Genomic DNA, 16,964 nt, shown 5'->3' with positions numbered 1-16,964 from the left:
CCTTTTAATACACGAAGTAAACAGAACAGACCAAGTTGCTGAGTGAATATCTTTCCTACATTTGCCACCACTATTTTTCTAGATGGAAGCCGGTCATCATCTAAATTTTCTATGGGGAAAACCAACCACACCATTCCAGGGCTTCATTTTAACAAGGGCAAGTCCTTCACACCAATTAAACATCCCATCCTAAATATACAGTCAAACCTGTAGTAGTGACACCAATGCATCCACTTTTTAGTGTTCCCTTAGAGATTATTTTCTTCCCAAGAACTAAGAATTTTGTCTATAGTGACCACCTGTGACCATTTTCATCAAGGTCCTTGAGTAAAAGAGGATACAATTCATATCATCGTTATTTTCCCAGCCTTACTAGTACATTTTCATCAAGGTCCTTTTCATCAAGGTCACTTTTGACAGGTTTGACAGTTATGTATTTCCAACATCCCACCCCACCCCACCCCACAACCACCCCACCCTATCCCACATGCACATGTACATGTGTTTCACTGTTTTGAATTTCCAACACCCCACCCCACATTTTCCCCGCACGTTTTCACTGTATGCAGGTCAGTAGCAGCAGTTTCTTATTTCCGCAACTCTTCAGGCACCTGGAGATTGAAAACAGAACAAGTATCAGCTCATGTATTGTTGACATGACAAGAAAATAGATGAATAAAGATTAGACCAAGTCTACGTTAAACTAAGTGCAGGTCAGGTGCAGGTAGACATCATCAGATATACCTGCACTAACCTGCAAATGCGGGTGTTATTTCTAGCCCTTAAGTTTTGTATTTTGTAAACTTACAGCCAATATTCATTTTCTTCTACATCTTCTACACAACACCATGTACCGGTATGTGTAAGCATTTGTCATTGTACATGGTATATAATGGATTTCAGTTATGTAACCTGTATCTTTTGTATTTTATTATACCCCAAATGAAAAGCAGCCAGTATTTCTGATTTAGACAAAGGTTCAAACAAACAAACTCACAGCCTTATCATGAAGGTTCATCTGTGTTGGTAGTTACATGTTTAAAGTTAAAACTTTAGATCCTACACAAAGATCTCTCACCTATGGCCCATCACCCATCACTCAACCACGACGGGGGTCGACACCGTCTACCAGATACCTTTGACCCAGTGTTGATGTCACACTTCAAAGAAGCCATGTGACAAGTCTCACTGGGTCAGTCTACTGAGGAAGACCAGAGTGACTGGTCGAAAGCTCTAGGTGAGCTTTAGAGAACTTCTTTGTGTTGGATCAAAAGTTTTAACTTGTAATAAACTTACGGCCTTCTTGAGCCCCTGGTCAAGGTCAGCGATGAGGTCAGAGGTCTCCTCGATGCCGCAGGACAGGCGGATCAGGTCGTCATGGATACCGAGCTTGTCACGGTCCTCCTTTGGAACGGACATGTGCGTCATCAGGCCACTGGAGGGGGGGGGGAATGAAATTTATCTCTTTCTTTTTGTCTTCGATTTATGAAGAAGTTTTATAGTTGTAGAGTTCAAGCTTTGTACCAACGCAACACTTTTGATTCACTCCTGACGCCATTCAAACAGTTTAGCTGCAGGACAAGGTTTAAGAATAGCGTTTTACCTTTTATTGTCGAGTTGGTGAACCATTCGTGATAAATTTTAATGTGCATCATGCCCCAATTCAGCTATGTAAGGCTGCAACTTACGGGATCTCAGCCAGACTCTCGATTCCTCCCAGACTCTCAGCTAGGGTGAAGATCTGTAAACAAGAGGAAAAATACTCAAGCACCCAACTTTCTTTTTCTCTTTTCATCATTATCATTTTCTATATCCTACAGCAGTCCTTATGAAGGCCACTTCAACAGAAAAAGATAGAGTAATGAGAATGTTTGTACCTCGGTTCACACAGTATTAGGGAGTCAAAATAGTCAGGTTTAAGTCTCAGAGCTCTATTTTCACCTTACTGTTTTGCTGAATTCCTATTCTTAAAATGTCAGAGAATCTAGGTTAATACATTGGTGCGGTTTAAGCTGCACTGTCTTACAATACAACATATTTTTTACAAGGAAATGAGAAAACCAACTATTTCTCAATGACAGTTTCCACCATTATTCTGTGTCCTTCCATATTCTGTGAAAACACACATAACAAACCTTGAGGTACTGTAGGAACTTGCTGGCACACTCCACGCCGCCCTTGATCCTGAAGGTCACCATGCCGGAACAGCCGGTCGCCTGCTTCTGCATCACAGGGTAGGACGGGTGGGAGGGCAGGCCTGCACGGAACAGACAGGGTTAAATCACATAACCTTCTAAAACAGGCAACTACAGATGTTCTGCATCATATGGTAGGAGGGGTGGGAGGGCAGGCCTGCACGGAACAGTCATTCAAGGTCAAATCACAGAACATTCAAAGACTTTTAATGCACAGTTTATCAAAACACCTGCTTATGTTGAGGAAACAATTGTGTCCGCCTTTAAGCAGAGCAGCATTGTATATCATTCCTCCACAGTATAGGCACTGGAGTACTTATAACTTCAATGAAATAATGTTTTATCTGGAAATCAGCACCAAGGACAGGTGCCATAGACACATAGCAATTGTTGTGATGTAATACTTATATTCTTTTGTGTTCTCACAAATTGCTGTTACCATACTGTCATGTATAACTTACGTCTTGCGAAAAAACTTTTGCATGACATTAATAAAAGAATGGGAAAGAAGGCCAAGATGGAAACGATGACCATTTTAATTGTTATCATTCATGCACTATCCGGTTTATCGCGCCTGTTGTTTCCTGAGTGATACACGTACTTGCACAGCAATACTGAGGCTTATTACCCATATCTTTTACCAATAAGCAGCCCTATTTACAAAGAAACAAATAAACAAACAAACAAACATGCCAAAAAGCAGTTACTCAAGCAACTGGATATGATTTTGGAAATGGTCAAACAAACACACAGACCTGGGTAGAAGCTGTGGATGACACAGGGGTGACTCTCCAAGAACTTGGCCACAGCGAGGCCGTTCTGGTAGTGCTGCTTCATTCTCACAGCAAGGGTCTTCAGGCCTCGGTTCACAAGGAAACAGTCGAATGGGGCAGGCACTGCTCCAACAGCTGAAATATCACAAGCATACACAATGTCTCTTTATTTCTGATTATTAACTTTTATACTTTTACCTTTAAAGTATGTATTCCTGTTTTACTAGAAATAGAACAGTGTAACTGCTTTGTGTTTGTCTTATCAACATTTACAGATTCATTGAAACCTGTGTTAACGTACCTTAAAAGATTGTCAGCAGGGGTTCAATATGTATGGCATACTTTATGTTTTACCTAGACAAGCAATGCCTTGTATTTTACCATATTTGGGTGAGGATTGTATGTATTACCATATTTGGATAAAAGTTCTACTTTACCATATACTAGTATGGGCAGGGGTTCTATTTTACCATATATGGACAGAGGTTCCATTTCACCATACATGGACACAGGTTCTATTTTACCATATTTGGATATGGGTTCTATTTTAGAGGTTCTGTTTTACCATATAAGGACAGTGGTTCTATTTTACCATATTGCAGGAAGCGCAGTTTCTCGTGAATGTCGTCCCTGTTGGTGACCACAGCTCCCATCACAACATCACTGTGGCCTGGAGGGGACAAAAGCAAACATTTTAATACTGTTCTTACAGCAGTATAAGAAGATTTTTTTTTCTCAATAAGCATTGAGGTTTTTACATCTGGCGTTTTTCACGTCTGTCACCTTTTTCATGGCAACGGTAGCTGGTTCTGATTTGTACTGCAGCTAGGTGTCACTGCTGTGGTATTACAAAATGCAATGCCAAACGAAAAGTTTTGTCACATAATATCAAGTATGGACAATGGACAAGTAGTACAGATGTGCAGAACATAAAATGCCTAACAAGTAATAACTGGCTATACTATGGCCTGAATGGAATAATACAGAGATATTTTACTTCAAAATGTACTGAACAATGTTAATTGTGCTGTACAATGTACTTTTCAGCTAAGTTTTGAAGTGTAAGAAGTGTGACTTACCGTTCATGTACTTGGTGACCGAGTGAAATGCAATATCAGCTCCATGGTCCAGGGGGCGCTGTTGCACAGTGAAAAGCAACATGTTATTTTCAAATTCAAGTGTTTCAAGCAATTGCCTAGATAAAGGCTGAATATCAAAAACAAGATAATAAATATTGTGTCAACTTCCTAAAGTCTGCCATGTCAACTCCTTGTTCTTGCTGGCTCCCAGATTCTGAAACCTTAACCTCCTGTCATACTGCCTGTTGATCTTCCCTCCAATCACTTGCTATCAACCTACTCTGTCCTGAGAAACAGATACACAAACCCACAACTAAGTCACCCAAAACAACATGATATGTCAGGGTATTCACTTTGATCTGGTAGAATCAATGAGTTTATGTTGACAAAGACTAATCCAATTTTGATGTCTATCTGTAGACTCTGCAATTCTACCAGATCAGAGTCTCTACCTGCCTAGCATCTCTATCCTGACATATCATACTTTTGTACCCAAGCATATATGACTGTACCTGGAAGTAAGAAGACATGAAGGTGTTGTCAGCGACCAGTATGATGTCCCTTCCCTTCACCACATCAGCCACGGCCTGGATATCCACCACTCGCAGGGTGGGGTTAGTCGGTGTCTCGATCCACACCATCTGCACAAAACAGACAAAACTTTAGCAAAGGGCTGTACCAGAGTGAACAAAGTCCAAGAGTGATGGATATAACTCAAAACATTCTGAAGTACATGATAGTCTAACTGGCACCCTGCCAAACTCCAACTTCCCTTTTGAGTTTGTGTTTCTGTTTCAGTTTCAATGTCTTGAAAAGCAGCACAAGAAAGTGCTACTATTCAAGACATTGAAACTGAAACACACACTACCGGTAATACATACATGCTCGCACGTACGTATGTACGCATTCATGCACAGACACACACACACACTTCAGTTTAAGAAGGATCAGACTAAGACTACTGGTTGAAAACTTGTTGGTTAGCACTTTTACTTTGTGTATGAAAATAGTGCTACTATAAAATCCTGATAAAATTATGCATCACTCTGCAAAGACACCCCTTACCTTGGTGTTCGGCTTGATGGCTGCTGCTACGTTTGCTGCATCTGTGCAGTCCACAAAACTGGTCTCAATCCCGTTCCTGCTGGCCACTCGACGGAAATACCTGTTGGTACCTGGAGGAGAAACAAACAAACAATACAGCTTGAGAACAACCACTTTTCATCCTGAGCTTGGTGCTGTTTTTCTTTTGAAAATAGGACAGTCACTGAAACTTTTGAATCTCTTAATCTTTCTTTTGTTAACAATCTGTCTAGTATCTACATTGATGGACTGTCCAGGAAAGCATCATGTCAAACCAAGAACTGTCTAATAATCTCCAAGCAGATCATACAGTGATGTAAGGCGGTATCCATTGGCCAGAGGATATATCAAGGCAGAAACAGATATAGGACCAGACATCTAGTAAATGAAAGTTCTCTCTTTTCCAGTGCTAGCTGAAGTTTCCAGTTTCCAGAGCCACACTGGTAAAGCAGTGATATGCCACTGAGATGGGCCAGTGAGGCTAAACTCACTCACGCACTATCAGCTTTATCGTCTGTTGTTCCCCATCATCTGAGGGTAGAAATAAATAAACAAACAAACATGAGCCTGACCTCCGTAGACATCATCCATGCTGACGATGTGGTCTCCCTGCTGCAGCAGTTTGGTGATGGTGTCTGTGGCAGCCAGGCCGGAGGAGAACGTCAATCCTGGCAGGGGAAGAATAACCATAATTATCAAATAATTAGTAATTATGTATACATGTATATAGTTTATTTAGCAAAGGGACTCACGGGCATGAGGCTGTGCAAATGATGACCCCATTAAAAGTGAAATAAATAAATTACAAAATGGGACATTCGTAAAACTGTAAACTTCACACAAGTAGTTGTAGACAAGAGGGTAGACAAAACATTTAACGTTTAAAGTACTTTTCTGACAGGGTTGTTCAATACATGCTAGAAAAATCTTTACTAAGTTACGCTAGTAAAGATTTCTGTGTACATGGGCATACATTCTGGCAAATTCAGTTTCGTAAGTATCAAAAACAAAAAGCCTTACTTACCATATTTTCCATTCTCCAAGGCAGCGAAACATTCCTCCAGACAGTTCCGTGTGGGGTTTCCTGCACGGGAATACTCAAAACCCTGCAGAAACATGAAATTGGAGATTTTAGAGTGCCAGAAAGTGCTATCAGATTTTCATGAGTGTACTGCAACTGTTTGGAAAGGATTGTGTGATGTAACATCTCTTCCATCTTGTAACCATATTGTTCAAGCATGGTTTACGCTTCATTGCATGATGTATTGGAACTGTGTTGCATGATCATACATTCCACCACAAAACAAAACGAAACCACCAGGAAATACCCCATTGAAGCAAGTATGATGCAACTTACTCTGCTGTTACAACATGGTTTATGTTTGAAATTCATAGAACATACAATGATACATATAAACTTTTCCTGAACCAAATTATGCTGCCTGAAACAATTCGTTCAACATGTCTCTTTTCCCTTTCTTTTACTTAATTTTGCCACTTGTCTCTCCTCCCTGCATATGCTTGGAGATCAAATTCTAGCTCCTTGACCACCTGTCCACATAGTCTGTCTTTTTTTTTCCATCTCACAGAAAGTTGTATGTTAAGGTCTACTTAGATAATATTTTCCTTTTGACACAGTGACCATGCACCTGTCCATGCAGACAAGATTTTATTGGAGGTCTTTTGGGGCAGTTTTGACTGTACTGTAACTACTACTGTTTCTTCTAAGAGGACATCGTATGTTCTCATTTTCACCTAAGCCAAGTAAGGAAATAGACTTGAGGTACGCCAAAAAACAGTTACTCAAGCAACTGGATATGATTTTTAAAACGTCAGACGTTTCAGCTAGTATCCACTAGCTTTCGTCAGTGACTGAGAGACCAGAGGGGAAAGCAGGTTTATATACACAACCTGTTGATTGATATGCAAATAAAGTGAAGACAATTTTTTGGAAGTCGAAAAAGGAACAAAAGTCAGACAAGTCAAGACAAGAAGATGCAAATTAGTCTGAAAGCTCCTGTTATACAGGACAGGAGCTTGACTTGAGGTACCTTTCCAAAGGACAAAATACTGGGGTCTACTAGGGATTCAAACCCTGAACCTTTAGGTTCTAAGTCAAGAACCCTTGTCGCCACAAGACGACTGGCTGCCTTTTTCAATTTCTTTTGTTGGTATATAGTTTCACCACTCGTCACCCCTCCTTACATCTGCTTGGAGACCAAACACTAGCCCCTTCACGCTACATGTCAGTCACATGACCCAATATCAAGAGGCCCGACAAACACTCCATAACAGAGCAAACCTGTCACTACGGTAACGGTGGCATCGATAAAGCGGCCATCAAGATAAGGGGGACAAACATCCTATTGGGGAAAGCTTAATTTGTTTAACCCTTGTCCTGCTGTGCGCAACATATGTTGCGCGGCACATTCACTACCATCTATATAACACCCTGTATAGGTACGATTTGGGGGTATTTCTCGTGCAACGGATTACACCGCAGCGAAACGCAACGAATGCGGAAGTAACTATGCCACTGCAGGGCAAAAAAATTTAGTTTTTTTTTATCTAATTAAGACATGAAAATATTGAAAAATATTGTGTCAGGAATGCCAGCAGGACAAGGGTTAAGTTCTTGGATGATGTACCAAAATAAATGCCAGCAGAAAGATAGCCTTCGTAGCAAGCTTAGAACTGGGGGTTTGGTGGTCTTCGGCTGTTTTCTGATTAGCCCAGTTCTAAAAACGGGGGTGATTCAACCAGGCCTGCTATGTTGTCTATATGCAATCAGAAAATAGCACATAAAAGTTCCCAAAGACCATGAAGACCCCCAAAACCCCCAGTTTTGGCATGCTATGGAGGCTAGCAGAAAGGGGTCTGCATGCCCCCGTGAATAGTTTCTTCAGGTTGGTAAGACACTGAGTAAAGAGACCAGTCAGAATTGCCCTGAGGAAGGTGACAGACGGTCACCGAAACGTCGGCTGAATAAAAGACTTGATTGTGTTAAAAGAGTCTCTTTACTCATGTCTGCCGTTTTTGTAAGGCATAAGTTATCTATCTTAATCATATTTAATTTGTGATTGGCCCACTGTAATTCAACCATTTCAATGCAAAGTGTGGGGAATTTAGCATAATGTCTCAGGACCTGAAAGTGAATGAATTTTCAGTTAAGAGGTGGAAGAATTTTACATACTAGTAGTTTGTAAATTAAATGCATTGTAAACCCCATTCAGAGCCCCATTGTGAAATGAATGACAAGAGGCAATACAACTGTGAAACCTAACAGATGGTGGTAGGAAATAGCTGTGCATAAATTACCTTTGCTTTAGCTACAGGAGATAAAACAGCTTGTCGTTTTCATCAGCAATTTTGGGTATGTACTATGTGGTTTGGTCTTTAGTGGGCATGTTTTATTCCTGAATTGTCTAAGTGTGTAATTATACACCTGAGTGATACGGTATGTAATTTATTATAGTTATACACCTGTCGTGAGTGAGTGATATGGCTTTTTTTCAAAGGAATTCGCTCACTATGCAAGGTCAAGAGACTGCTTCTAGGTTTTTGTATTTCTACTTTAATAAGTATGTACCGGCATAACCCCATGGTACTTTTCATCAGGGGACCACAAAGAGCAAAAGACATCAGCCCAAATCTCACATCTGCTTGAAGATAATTATTCCATGGGTCATGAGTGGGTCACATGGCTGTAGTACACATTATGGTCTGCTACACTGAGACACACAGATGGTCACACAAAATCACGAACAACAAGAAATCATACTAACTTTTGGTCTACGATTGTTTCAGCAATCTTGGTGAAACAACATGTAGATTGGGACATAGCAACTAAAGATGGGTCTTTTTACCCTCCTTGGAGCTATTAATAGTATTATAGTGACTACAAGTTTCTGTATTAATTACATTTAATAATTATTCAAAAATTTTGAGGTGTTTTAAAGTCGATCCCAGTCGATTATAAATGTGATATTTATACATCGTTCTATCACATGAGCACAGAATGGTTACTAAGGCCTTGAGTGTGATATTAAATTACAGGTCAATCGATGTAACATGATCAGCCAACGCCACTCTGGCCATGTGCCTGCAACTTCAGCCAGAGTGTTTCACCATAAGGCCGGTTACCCTCACGAATATAGAGAACAATTCTACTGCTATTTCGCTAACAAAAACCATATACAACGTTACAGATCCTGTTGCTTTTTTAATCTAGTCCCCAACACAACAGTTTATGCCCTCAAAGTTGCTCGCGATTTTGCAAAGTCACTCTTCAAAGCCACTCAACCAAAAATCCTGGAAGAACCAAAATGTCGTCTGCTACCGGTAAAAATTATACTTACAGAGTGTTGTCCGGGCGCCTTTTGCTTGAACGTCGTTGCTAGGGAAATTGGTGGGATCACTGCCTTGGAGTTCCACTGTTCAGGGTCTTGTCCTGCGTGGATCGCGTCCGTAGCGAAGTGAGGAAAGGCTGAAAGAAACCCGGCATTGTCGCCGTCGATACACCCGTTGTTTGCGGCCATGTTGGACTCAAATGTGGCAAACCCGGAGGAAGAACTGGGGGTGTGTCTGATGACGTGTGATGACGTCAGGGTCAAATGCGGGTCACGGGGCCGGAAAACGCGGGAAAGGTTTTCAGAACTCGCAGCAAAGGAGGAAAAACAACAGCAAATTTTACCGTTTCGCGATAGTTTTACGGTCGATCCACGGTTGAACAATCGCCCTAAGAATGCTATGGACATATCTGTTCACGATTTTGTACAATAGAAACACTACATGTCGAGAAAATGCTGATTTAGTCAACTCAAAATCACAAGACTACCTTTGTCGGTAAATATTTGATCAAAGGAGGCGGGGCATAGGTGGTGCTATGCCACGTGACATATTTATTGACCTTTTTGGCACAGTCACTATTGCACCATTCTTTTGAGGAAAAAAAAACAGCGGCGCAGGCAAAATTGCTGAGTCATGATTACGTTTTGCATTTTTAGTAACAGCAAATCTTACCTAGATATGAAATACTTTTAACGTCAATACCTTTAAGGGTAAATGTAACGTCAATATGGAGATATTTCGTGCCCTTTGGCATTACATACTTACTGTAGTTACTAGCAATAGATTTAATAGGAAAACTTTGCAATAGTACGATCATGCGTGGCTGTACATGCTTTTGAAAATGGAATCATAAATAAAATCGATTTCTTTCCTTTTTGCAAATTTTGAACTACTATGTACGCCGTACGCTTCTAACAGGTGTAACTATTCATATAAACTGAGCCCAATGTACGTGTGTTTAATACCTGCCAAATGTGTGTTTACCGTAACCTTTACCTTTGGACCGGATTGACCTTACCCTCACGAAACCTTTCCGAGCGCTACGTATTACAACTTATACAGGTATGGACTTTAAACTCCAAGCAGATGTGCTGACGTCGTTTGCCTTCAGTTGCGCGCCTTTTCGCCTTTCAACTTCTACGGCAGGCTTCGGGAGGCGGCTGGAAAGTGTAGAAATTGACCAAACAGAGAGATAACATGCCGGCAGAGTTGGTCCGCTAGAAGTAGAAGAGTACAGTTTGCCGCAGTCGGATCAATTTCTACTCTTTCTATTTAGAGGCTATTTTAATGGTGCATTTTCTAAAGAACAATCTTCATTGGAAGACTGGAAAGAAAAACACTCCATGTGCCACTTGACAAGCTTTACAAAAACTGGTCAAAAGCCTACACACATTCTTAAATAGCGCAAAGTCGGACAAATTCTTTAATGATGGAAATGTAGAGAAGTTTACTTTCAAGAAAAAAAACTAAAAGACGCGACCGTGTATTTCAGGGTTGACCCGCTCTTGAAGGTTTAGGCACAACCCGTCATTCTATATCGCACTTTTCGTTCTTAAAGGGTTTTCTTGTCTGTCAATCTATTTGTAGCCAAATAAAGTTACAAATAATTCTGACCTACGGCGTGAAAGATAATTCTGGTGCCATGCATTTTGGCATTATTTTGCATTGCTTCCGTTCTATCCATACCATTTCACTCTTAGGATTCTTTTCAATTTTAGTACATTCGTAAATATAATTCGTCAATAAACCATTACTACTAAAGTAGAAAAGTTATCTTTGTCTATCTTTCCCATTGAAGTTTTGTAACCAGTCCCGCACCTCATCCAAATGGTAACCCTCCGGCCCAAGACCTCCCTTGTAGACAACTATACCGTCCAGTATCACAAATAGGCGGTCAGGATAGCAGGCGTAGGCTCTAGCTACGTTGTCGTCCATCGTATCCACAACAATCGGGCAGTACTGAGGGACGTGGTCATCATCGAGTTGCTGCAGTTTTCTGGCGGCCGCTAGGCGCTCTGAGAGAGAACGGTGCTGAGGGATGTTGATGTTGTTGTTCAGGGCCCAGCCGCCAGGGGGATGCGCCTCGGCCAGGTAAACCTACACGGCAAGAGGAGGAAGGGGGTATTTAGGGGTCACAGTTTTAAACTTGTGACTCTGTTGTGTTCTTTCAACGTACCATTATTTCACGTACATAGATACTAGTAGATATATACACACACACACACAGGCACAGGCACACACACACACACATGTATATATATATATATATGTATATATATATATATATAGAGAGAGAGAGAGAGAGAGAGAGAGAAGAGAGAGAAGAGAGAGATAAATGGATGGAAGGATGGATAGATAAATGGATGGAAGGATGGATGGATGGATGGATGGATGGATGAATGGATGGATCAAAAGAGTATGACGATATCATTACCGTGAGGAAGTCTGCAGTTTGCCTGTTGTCCGCTGCGAGGCGCTTGAAGTCGGCCAGTTTGGCCCGGAACGGAGGTCAGGAGCAGCTGCCGCAGTTCAGTACCAGGGGACGGCCTGGCGCCAGGGAGGAACTCGTTATAAGACGATAAAGGTAACATTTGTAAAACAAATGCATAATGTTTACCTTCACATATGGTCAGCTCTGTTAATTCTTACTCAAATACATTCATATATATGGTCAGAAAGGAGTATAAATCCCTCCTACTATAAAATTGCAGCATTATGGTGAGAGACGTCTGGTTCAGGTCATTGACCTTAATTGTTTGGATAAGAAGAAGAGGAAAAAGAAGCAGAGCAAAAACTATACGTTTTCCTTAGAATTGAATGTAAGCATAATAAAAGTCAGTACCTGGATTTTCAAATTCTAAAAGGTCCAGTATTCTTCCCGTGTCCAGTTCGATGACGTCACAGCTAGGCGCTGGTGAGCCGACCATGACGTAACTGCTGACGTCACGCCACACCGCCCCGCACACGTCCAGGTAGGCTGAGAGACTGAGGAACGTGTCTGAGTGGGAACATAGCAAAATTCTCCTAACCAAATGTTTTCTAAGTTACAGCCAATAAACCAACCAACTAACTAACCCCTGAGCGTCTTACCCTAACTGAGGGGTGTTGCACAGTATTTTATCAAGATCAGACCAAGCAAGCAAGCAACCAACCAACCAACAAACCAACCAACAAACAGCCAACTAACCACCCGGCCTACTAACTAACTAACCAACCAACAAAAAACCAACCAACCCGTTATTACGTGCAAAATGCGAAAGCACAGTCTAAAACGTTATTTTATATTTGTAAAACGTTATTGTATTGTTATTTTTTCAAATATATTACAGTGTTACATAAAATCTGTATCAACCGCTGTAGTAAATTCCCTTAATGCAAATAGCATCAGTTGTGACATAACGGTTTCCACCTCGACATTTGCGTTAAGATTATATAACTCCATATCTATGTACCTAGGCCAATATGTTTGTAGCGCTTTAGAAAAGAGAGAAAGAATTGTGACAGGCAGAAATATTCAATATACATCATGTCAATTTACGTTCAGATTTATGTAGTTATAGTTTCTAGGAATAGACTAGTATGGAAACTAAAGACCACATTGTCAGCCTTGCTAGTAACGTTACATGGCAAAATGTACAAGACCATTCATTCATTCATATAACAATACCTGCGTAGTCGTCGAACTCTAGCGGACAGTCCCAAAACTGCGTCGCCTTGGCAACTCTAACCAGGACCTGACGCTGTCTGGCGGGAGACACGACGCCCAGGATTCTCAGGACGATCATCTGTACCGTCCATTTTACCAAAAACCACAGGTAGGAGAACAGCGTTCGACAGAACCCAGGAGCGGCCATGTTGGCAGCAAACAGTACTACAAGGTCACCGATAACTAAAAACACACGTACGTAGCGCTACACTTAAGCGCTCAGTCGGAGTTCAACAAGCACGTTGCGTCACACCCTTAAGAGTTACTTGAAGACTTCTAGGCCCCAGTCAAGAAGGCGCAGCGCTCTAAAGACTTCTTGAGGACTGTGCAATTAAAGAGGTCATTTGTTCAAAGTGCCGTAACGCCCACCGCTGGTTATTAGGTAACCTGCGCACTGGGCTGACCTTGACCGGTGTTTGTTCTTGGGTCCAGTCATCCAGGTCAGATTAAAAGGCCGCTCGTGGTAAAAGTAACACAGAGGGACGATTAAAGTTTAACTTGAAGTTACTTTTTTTAACTAATGATGTTTTGTAACCTTTTTTATTACTTGTAGATGGAGTTAATCAAATCTATATAAGACGGATCCAATCCAAGCGTAAATCAATAAAGGCATTGCCGCAGAGGAAAGGGGCCACTGTCCGTCTGGTCATTCACCTTTGGCACAGTCCTAGAGTTGACGTAGCCTCAACATTGCTGCTGTGTTACGCCGAAGGGCGGTTATACCGGCTTTACAGATACAGACACCACTACTTATCATTACCTGTCATTAATTTAATACCTGCCAACACTCGATTTGCAAATGCAATGTGTCGCATCAGTCCAGTCTCTGTACGCTGTTTTTATTCAGGTCATCAGGCAACAGAATCCTGCAACCTTTGACCTTTTGACCCCACAACAAGTCGAGGCAGGCGCCTGCCAGGGTATGTTTTTATTGCAATTTTGTGTCGGTTTCACCTTAAAATTACGTACTATTCGTCCAGTTTGTGAGATGTTAAGACATCAGATGTACTAGTTACTGGAAGCAAAAGCATTTTCTGTTATATACGAAGCAAAAACTGTTACATTTAGTTTTGTTTCTCTCGATAAAATTATGCCCCCCCCACAACTCAGGTCTGTACTACCGGATCATCACTATGCACTAGTACTAGTACTATGAGATTATAAGAAAAAAGGACGTCGTGTTTAGAATAATGGCTACTGAAGGCTGTGAAGAGGACCAAGAGACTGAAGATTCAACATTTGTAGAGGACTCGGAGCGAGGTAAGTTATAAACGTTATGATTTGCAATAAAACAATTATAATTGTAACGGTTATGGCTTTGTGATTATGGTGATTTGTAGGTGACTGTATGGAGAGATGTGAACCCTGCCCAGTCGACCCTGCATTGAAAAAAAACTCCTCAGAAAAAAGACATAACAAAAAACAACAAACATAATTATTAATTATCTGTAGCCTGGGTACCATCTGCATTTTCGCTCCGCAACGCTCGAAAAATCACGAGTTAAAATCCGGATGGTACCCAGGCTAAATTGCTTGCATGTTGCAGTGTGGTGTGTGGGTGACCGGTGTCAGGCCCCCTGCTCCTACGATGGACAGTACTACACCGCTGTTATCCGGTCGGTCCACACGAGCCCCGCACAGTCGACCCCGCGTGTCACCGTCAAGTTCTGCGGGTTTGAGTCGGATGAAAATGAGGAAGTTCCCGTTGCAGAACTCAGGAAGCTGTCCAGGAGGGAGAAAACTAGAGCCTGTACACCTGAGAGAAATGGTGAGGGAACTTCTTACAGTTTCATGATCAAGCATAAAATTATACCATGGATAAGATCCTTGCGTATATAAAATGCAACATGGTGTGTTTTGTATCACTTAAGGTGCCAAGGAGATACTAGTACATGTATTATCTAACTTAGTGCATTTGGCCCATGTAGGGCGTGAATATGCAATAAAGTTCATTGTCATTGTCATTATCAACAATTGCTATTTTCCCAGTAGGGCTGGGGGTGAGGGTGATGCGGAATACATCATGTTGTATTCTATTTATGTCATACCCACCCAAGAAAACACACATTTCAATGCCAAATGTGCCAGAAATTGAGAATTTGTTTTTTTAATTCCTCAGTGGAAGTTCCTGCTGGTGACACCAGTATGTTTAGTCCCTTACAGGGAGACGAAACCAGGAAACATCTGGGGTAAGAAGTCTTTTTTTTTTTTTTTTCATGAGGTACTACTAGGATTTTGTGTGAGACAGGTATACAGGCAGGTACTAGTATTTGTTGATAGGGAGGGCCAAAAGGCCTTGTCTAGATTTTCTATTGTTCTGTTTCTTCCGTGCGTTGCTAATAAACCTCAGCTCAGACATACTAGTAATAATCGTATACCAATAGTGCATGTATGTCTTCAAGCTCATTGGCTATGATTTTGTACATGTTTCTATAAAACTTGTCTTTCCCTCAGAGCAAAGTTTGCCAAGCTGGAGGATTCAGATGAGGACATGACTTCCCCACCACCACCACCGCTGCCTGTCGGCCCTCAGAAGTACAAACCTCTGAAACTGGGCGGGAAGAGAAGAAGCAGGCCCGCAGGTGCAGTACAGGGCTCGACTGCCAGGGGGCAGGACAGTCCCCGCTACTCCTCCTCAAGGTAGCCATGGTTCTTATCATATCCAGAACTGTACATATCTAGTTCTAAGTCTGGATGGCTTAGGGGTAGGATAGGGCACGGTTCTGGATAGTCTCCGTGTATGCAAGAACATAGATTTGTCCATGGCACGGTTCTGGATATGCTTGAACTATCCACAACTGTGCATGGGCATGGTACTGGATAAAACATGATTACTGTATGTGTGACCCAGTGTGATACCATTACTACCGGTATTGGTATCACACTGGGGTTGTGGGGAAGAGCATGGCTTTTTTCCCTAAATGTACATGCTATGATGTAAAATGTTCGCTGATGATATTTTTGTTGTTCCTGGATACTGTAGTAGCTCGTCTCACCTGCCCAGCCCTAGAGAGAATGAAAACAGAGCCGACAGCACCGGGAGAGGGGACCACAGCTTCAGAATGGAAGGTATATGCTTGCTTATGAAATAAAGACTTTTCGGTTGACTTCATCAACCTTGTTCACAGAATGGACCTGTCTACTCTTGGACGTCACGTGTCTCTGACGTCACGTTCCAAGAGTAGATGGCATTCCGTGAACAAGGTTGATGGAGTCAACCGAAAATGTGGGGTAAGTCCCAATTCTATATCTAGTGTTGGAAGTTAAAGTTCAGTCTTTATTTCATAATGATTTGTACCAACACAGATGAACTTTCATGCTATATTCTTGCTTGTATGCCTGGATTGATACACCAGTTCTGTACTTAGTCTGATATTACTTTTCATTTAGACCTCACAAGCCATCAATGTTTCCGAAACATTGCCATGTTTCTCCACTGTGTTTCAGGTTTCAGTGATGAAGATTATGAGAAGCCGTTCTTCAGGAACCACTCTCATGTGGGGAAGAAGGAGCCCTTTGTTCTCTCACCTGCAGGAGAAACACCTGTTGTACAGGTAAACACCTGTTGTACAGGTAAACACCTGTTGTACAGGTAAACACCTGTTGTACAGGTAAAACACCTGTTGTATATGTAAAAACAGGCTTATACTTTCACAGAGTAACAAGAGTTGGGGCACAATGTATAATGATATAAAATGAGTCAGTATTTTCAGCCCCAAAAATTGTTTCCACAAAAATGTTCTGACAAAAGTTTCAAATTCATGGCTCTCTCTCATAC

The 16,964-nt window shown here is 41.5% G+C and overlaps 3 protein-coding genes across 3 annotated transcripts; 1 reads left to right on the top strand and 2 right to left on the bottom strand.

The window, feature by feature from the left end:
• Positions 1-488: 488 nt before the first annotated feature.
• On the bottom strand, positions 489-9,888 carry LOC109467071 (cystathionine gamma-lyase-like). The gene is made up of 12 exons (XM_019764975.1): positions 9,489-9,888; positions 6,155-6,236; positions 5,703-5,798; positions 5,113-5,222; positions 4,560-4,688; positions 4,048-4,105; positions 3,561-3,638; positions 2,951-3,103; positions 2,136-2,257; positions 1,689-1,741; positions 1,297-1,435; positions 489-611 (listed from the first exon to the last, which is right to left on the bottom strand). The coding sequence occupies exons 1-12, from the start codon at positions 9,885-9,887 to the stop codon at positions 588-590; spliced, it is 1,443 nt and encodes a 480-aa protein (XP_019620534.1). The 5' UTR covers position 9,888; the 3' UTR covers positions 489-587.
• Positions 9,889-11,250: 1,362 nt separating this feature from the next.
• LOC109467022 lies at positions 11,251-13,378 on the bottom strand. The gene is made up of 3 exons (XM_019764916.1): positions 13,148-13,378; positions 12,328-12,478; positions 11,251-11,428 (listed from the first exon to the last, which is right to left on the bottom strand). The coding sequence occupies exons 1-3, from the start codon at positions 13,332-13,334 to the stop codon at positions 11,251-11,253; spliced, it is 516 nt and encodes a 171-aa protein (XP_019620475.1). The 5' UTR covers positions 13,335-13,378.
• A 719-nt stretch (positions 13,379-14,097) lies between these two features.
• On the top strand, positions 14,098-16,740 carry LOC109467021 (the record flags this gene model as incomplete). The annotated part of the gene is made up of 7 exons (XM_019764915.1): positions 14,098-14,106; positions 14,373-14,446; positions 14,733-14,954; positions 15,306-15,375; positions 15,641-15,826; positions 16,170-16,255; positions 16,634-16,740. Coding segments are annotated over exons 2-7 (741 nt in total), but the record flags the coding sequence as incomplete, so codon positions are not given.
• Positions 16,741-16,964: the final 224 nt, after the last annotated feature.

The sequence above is a fragment of the Branchiostoma belcheri genome, unplaced genomic scaffold (genome assembly GCF_001625305.1).
Source record: "Branchiostoma belcheri isolate BF01 breed outbred unplaced genomic scaffold, Haploidv18h27 scaffold174, whole genome shotgun sequence".
Lineage (NCBI taxonomy): Eukaryota > Metazoa > Chordata > Leptocardii > Amphioxiformes > Branchiostomatidae > Branchiostoma > Branchiostoma belcheri.
Note: the sequence above shows the minus strand (reverse complement) of the source record. Positions and strands in the feature narration are given on the sequence as shown.

What these genes read in the sequence shown, in the direction of transcription:
- LOC109467071 (XM_019764975.1), bottom strand. Translation starts at nt 9,887, where the DNA reads ATGTCCATAGCATTCTTAGGGCGATTGTTCAACCGTGGATCGACCGTA. An exon ending in AGTTCCTACAGTACCTCAAG is followed by an intron (nt 1,742 to 2,135) that starts GTTTGTTATGTG and finishes TCTTGTTTACAG; the next exon opens with ATCTTCACCCTAGCTGAGAG. An exon ending in ACCAGGGGCTCAAGAAGGCC is followed by an intron (nt 612 to 1,296) that starts GTAAGTTTATTA and finishes TTCAATCTCCAG; the next exon opens with GTGCCTGAAGAGTTGCGGAA.
- LOC109467022 (XM_019764916.1), bottom strand. Translation starts at nt 13,334, where the DNA reads ATGGCCGCTCCTGGGTTCTGTCGAACGCTGTTCTCCTACCTGTGGTTT. An exon ending in AGAGTTCGACGACTACGCAG is followed by an intron (nt 12,479 to 13,147) that starts GTATTGTTATAT and finishes GTTCCCACTCAG; the next exon opens with ACACGTTCCTCAGTCTCTCA. An exon ending in GACCTTTTAGAATTTGAAAA is followed by an intron (nt 11,429 to 12,327) that starts TCCAGGTACTGA and finishes GTACTGCCCGAT; the next exon opens with TGTTGTGGATACGATGGACG.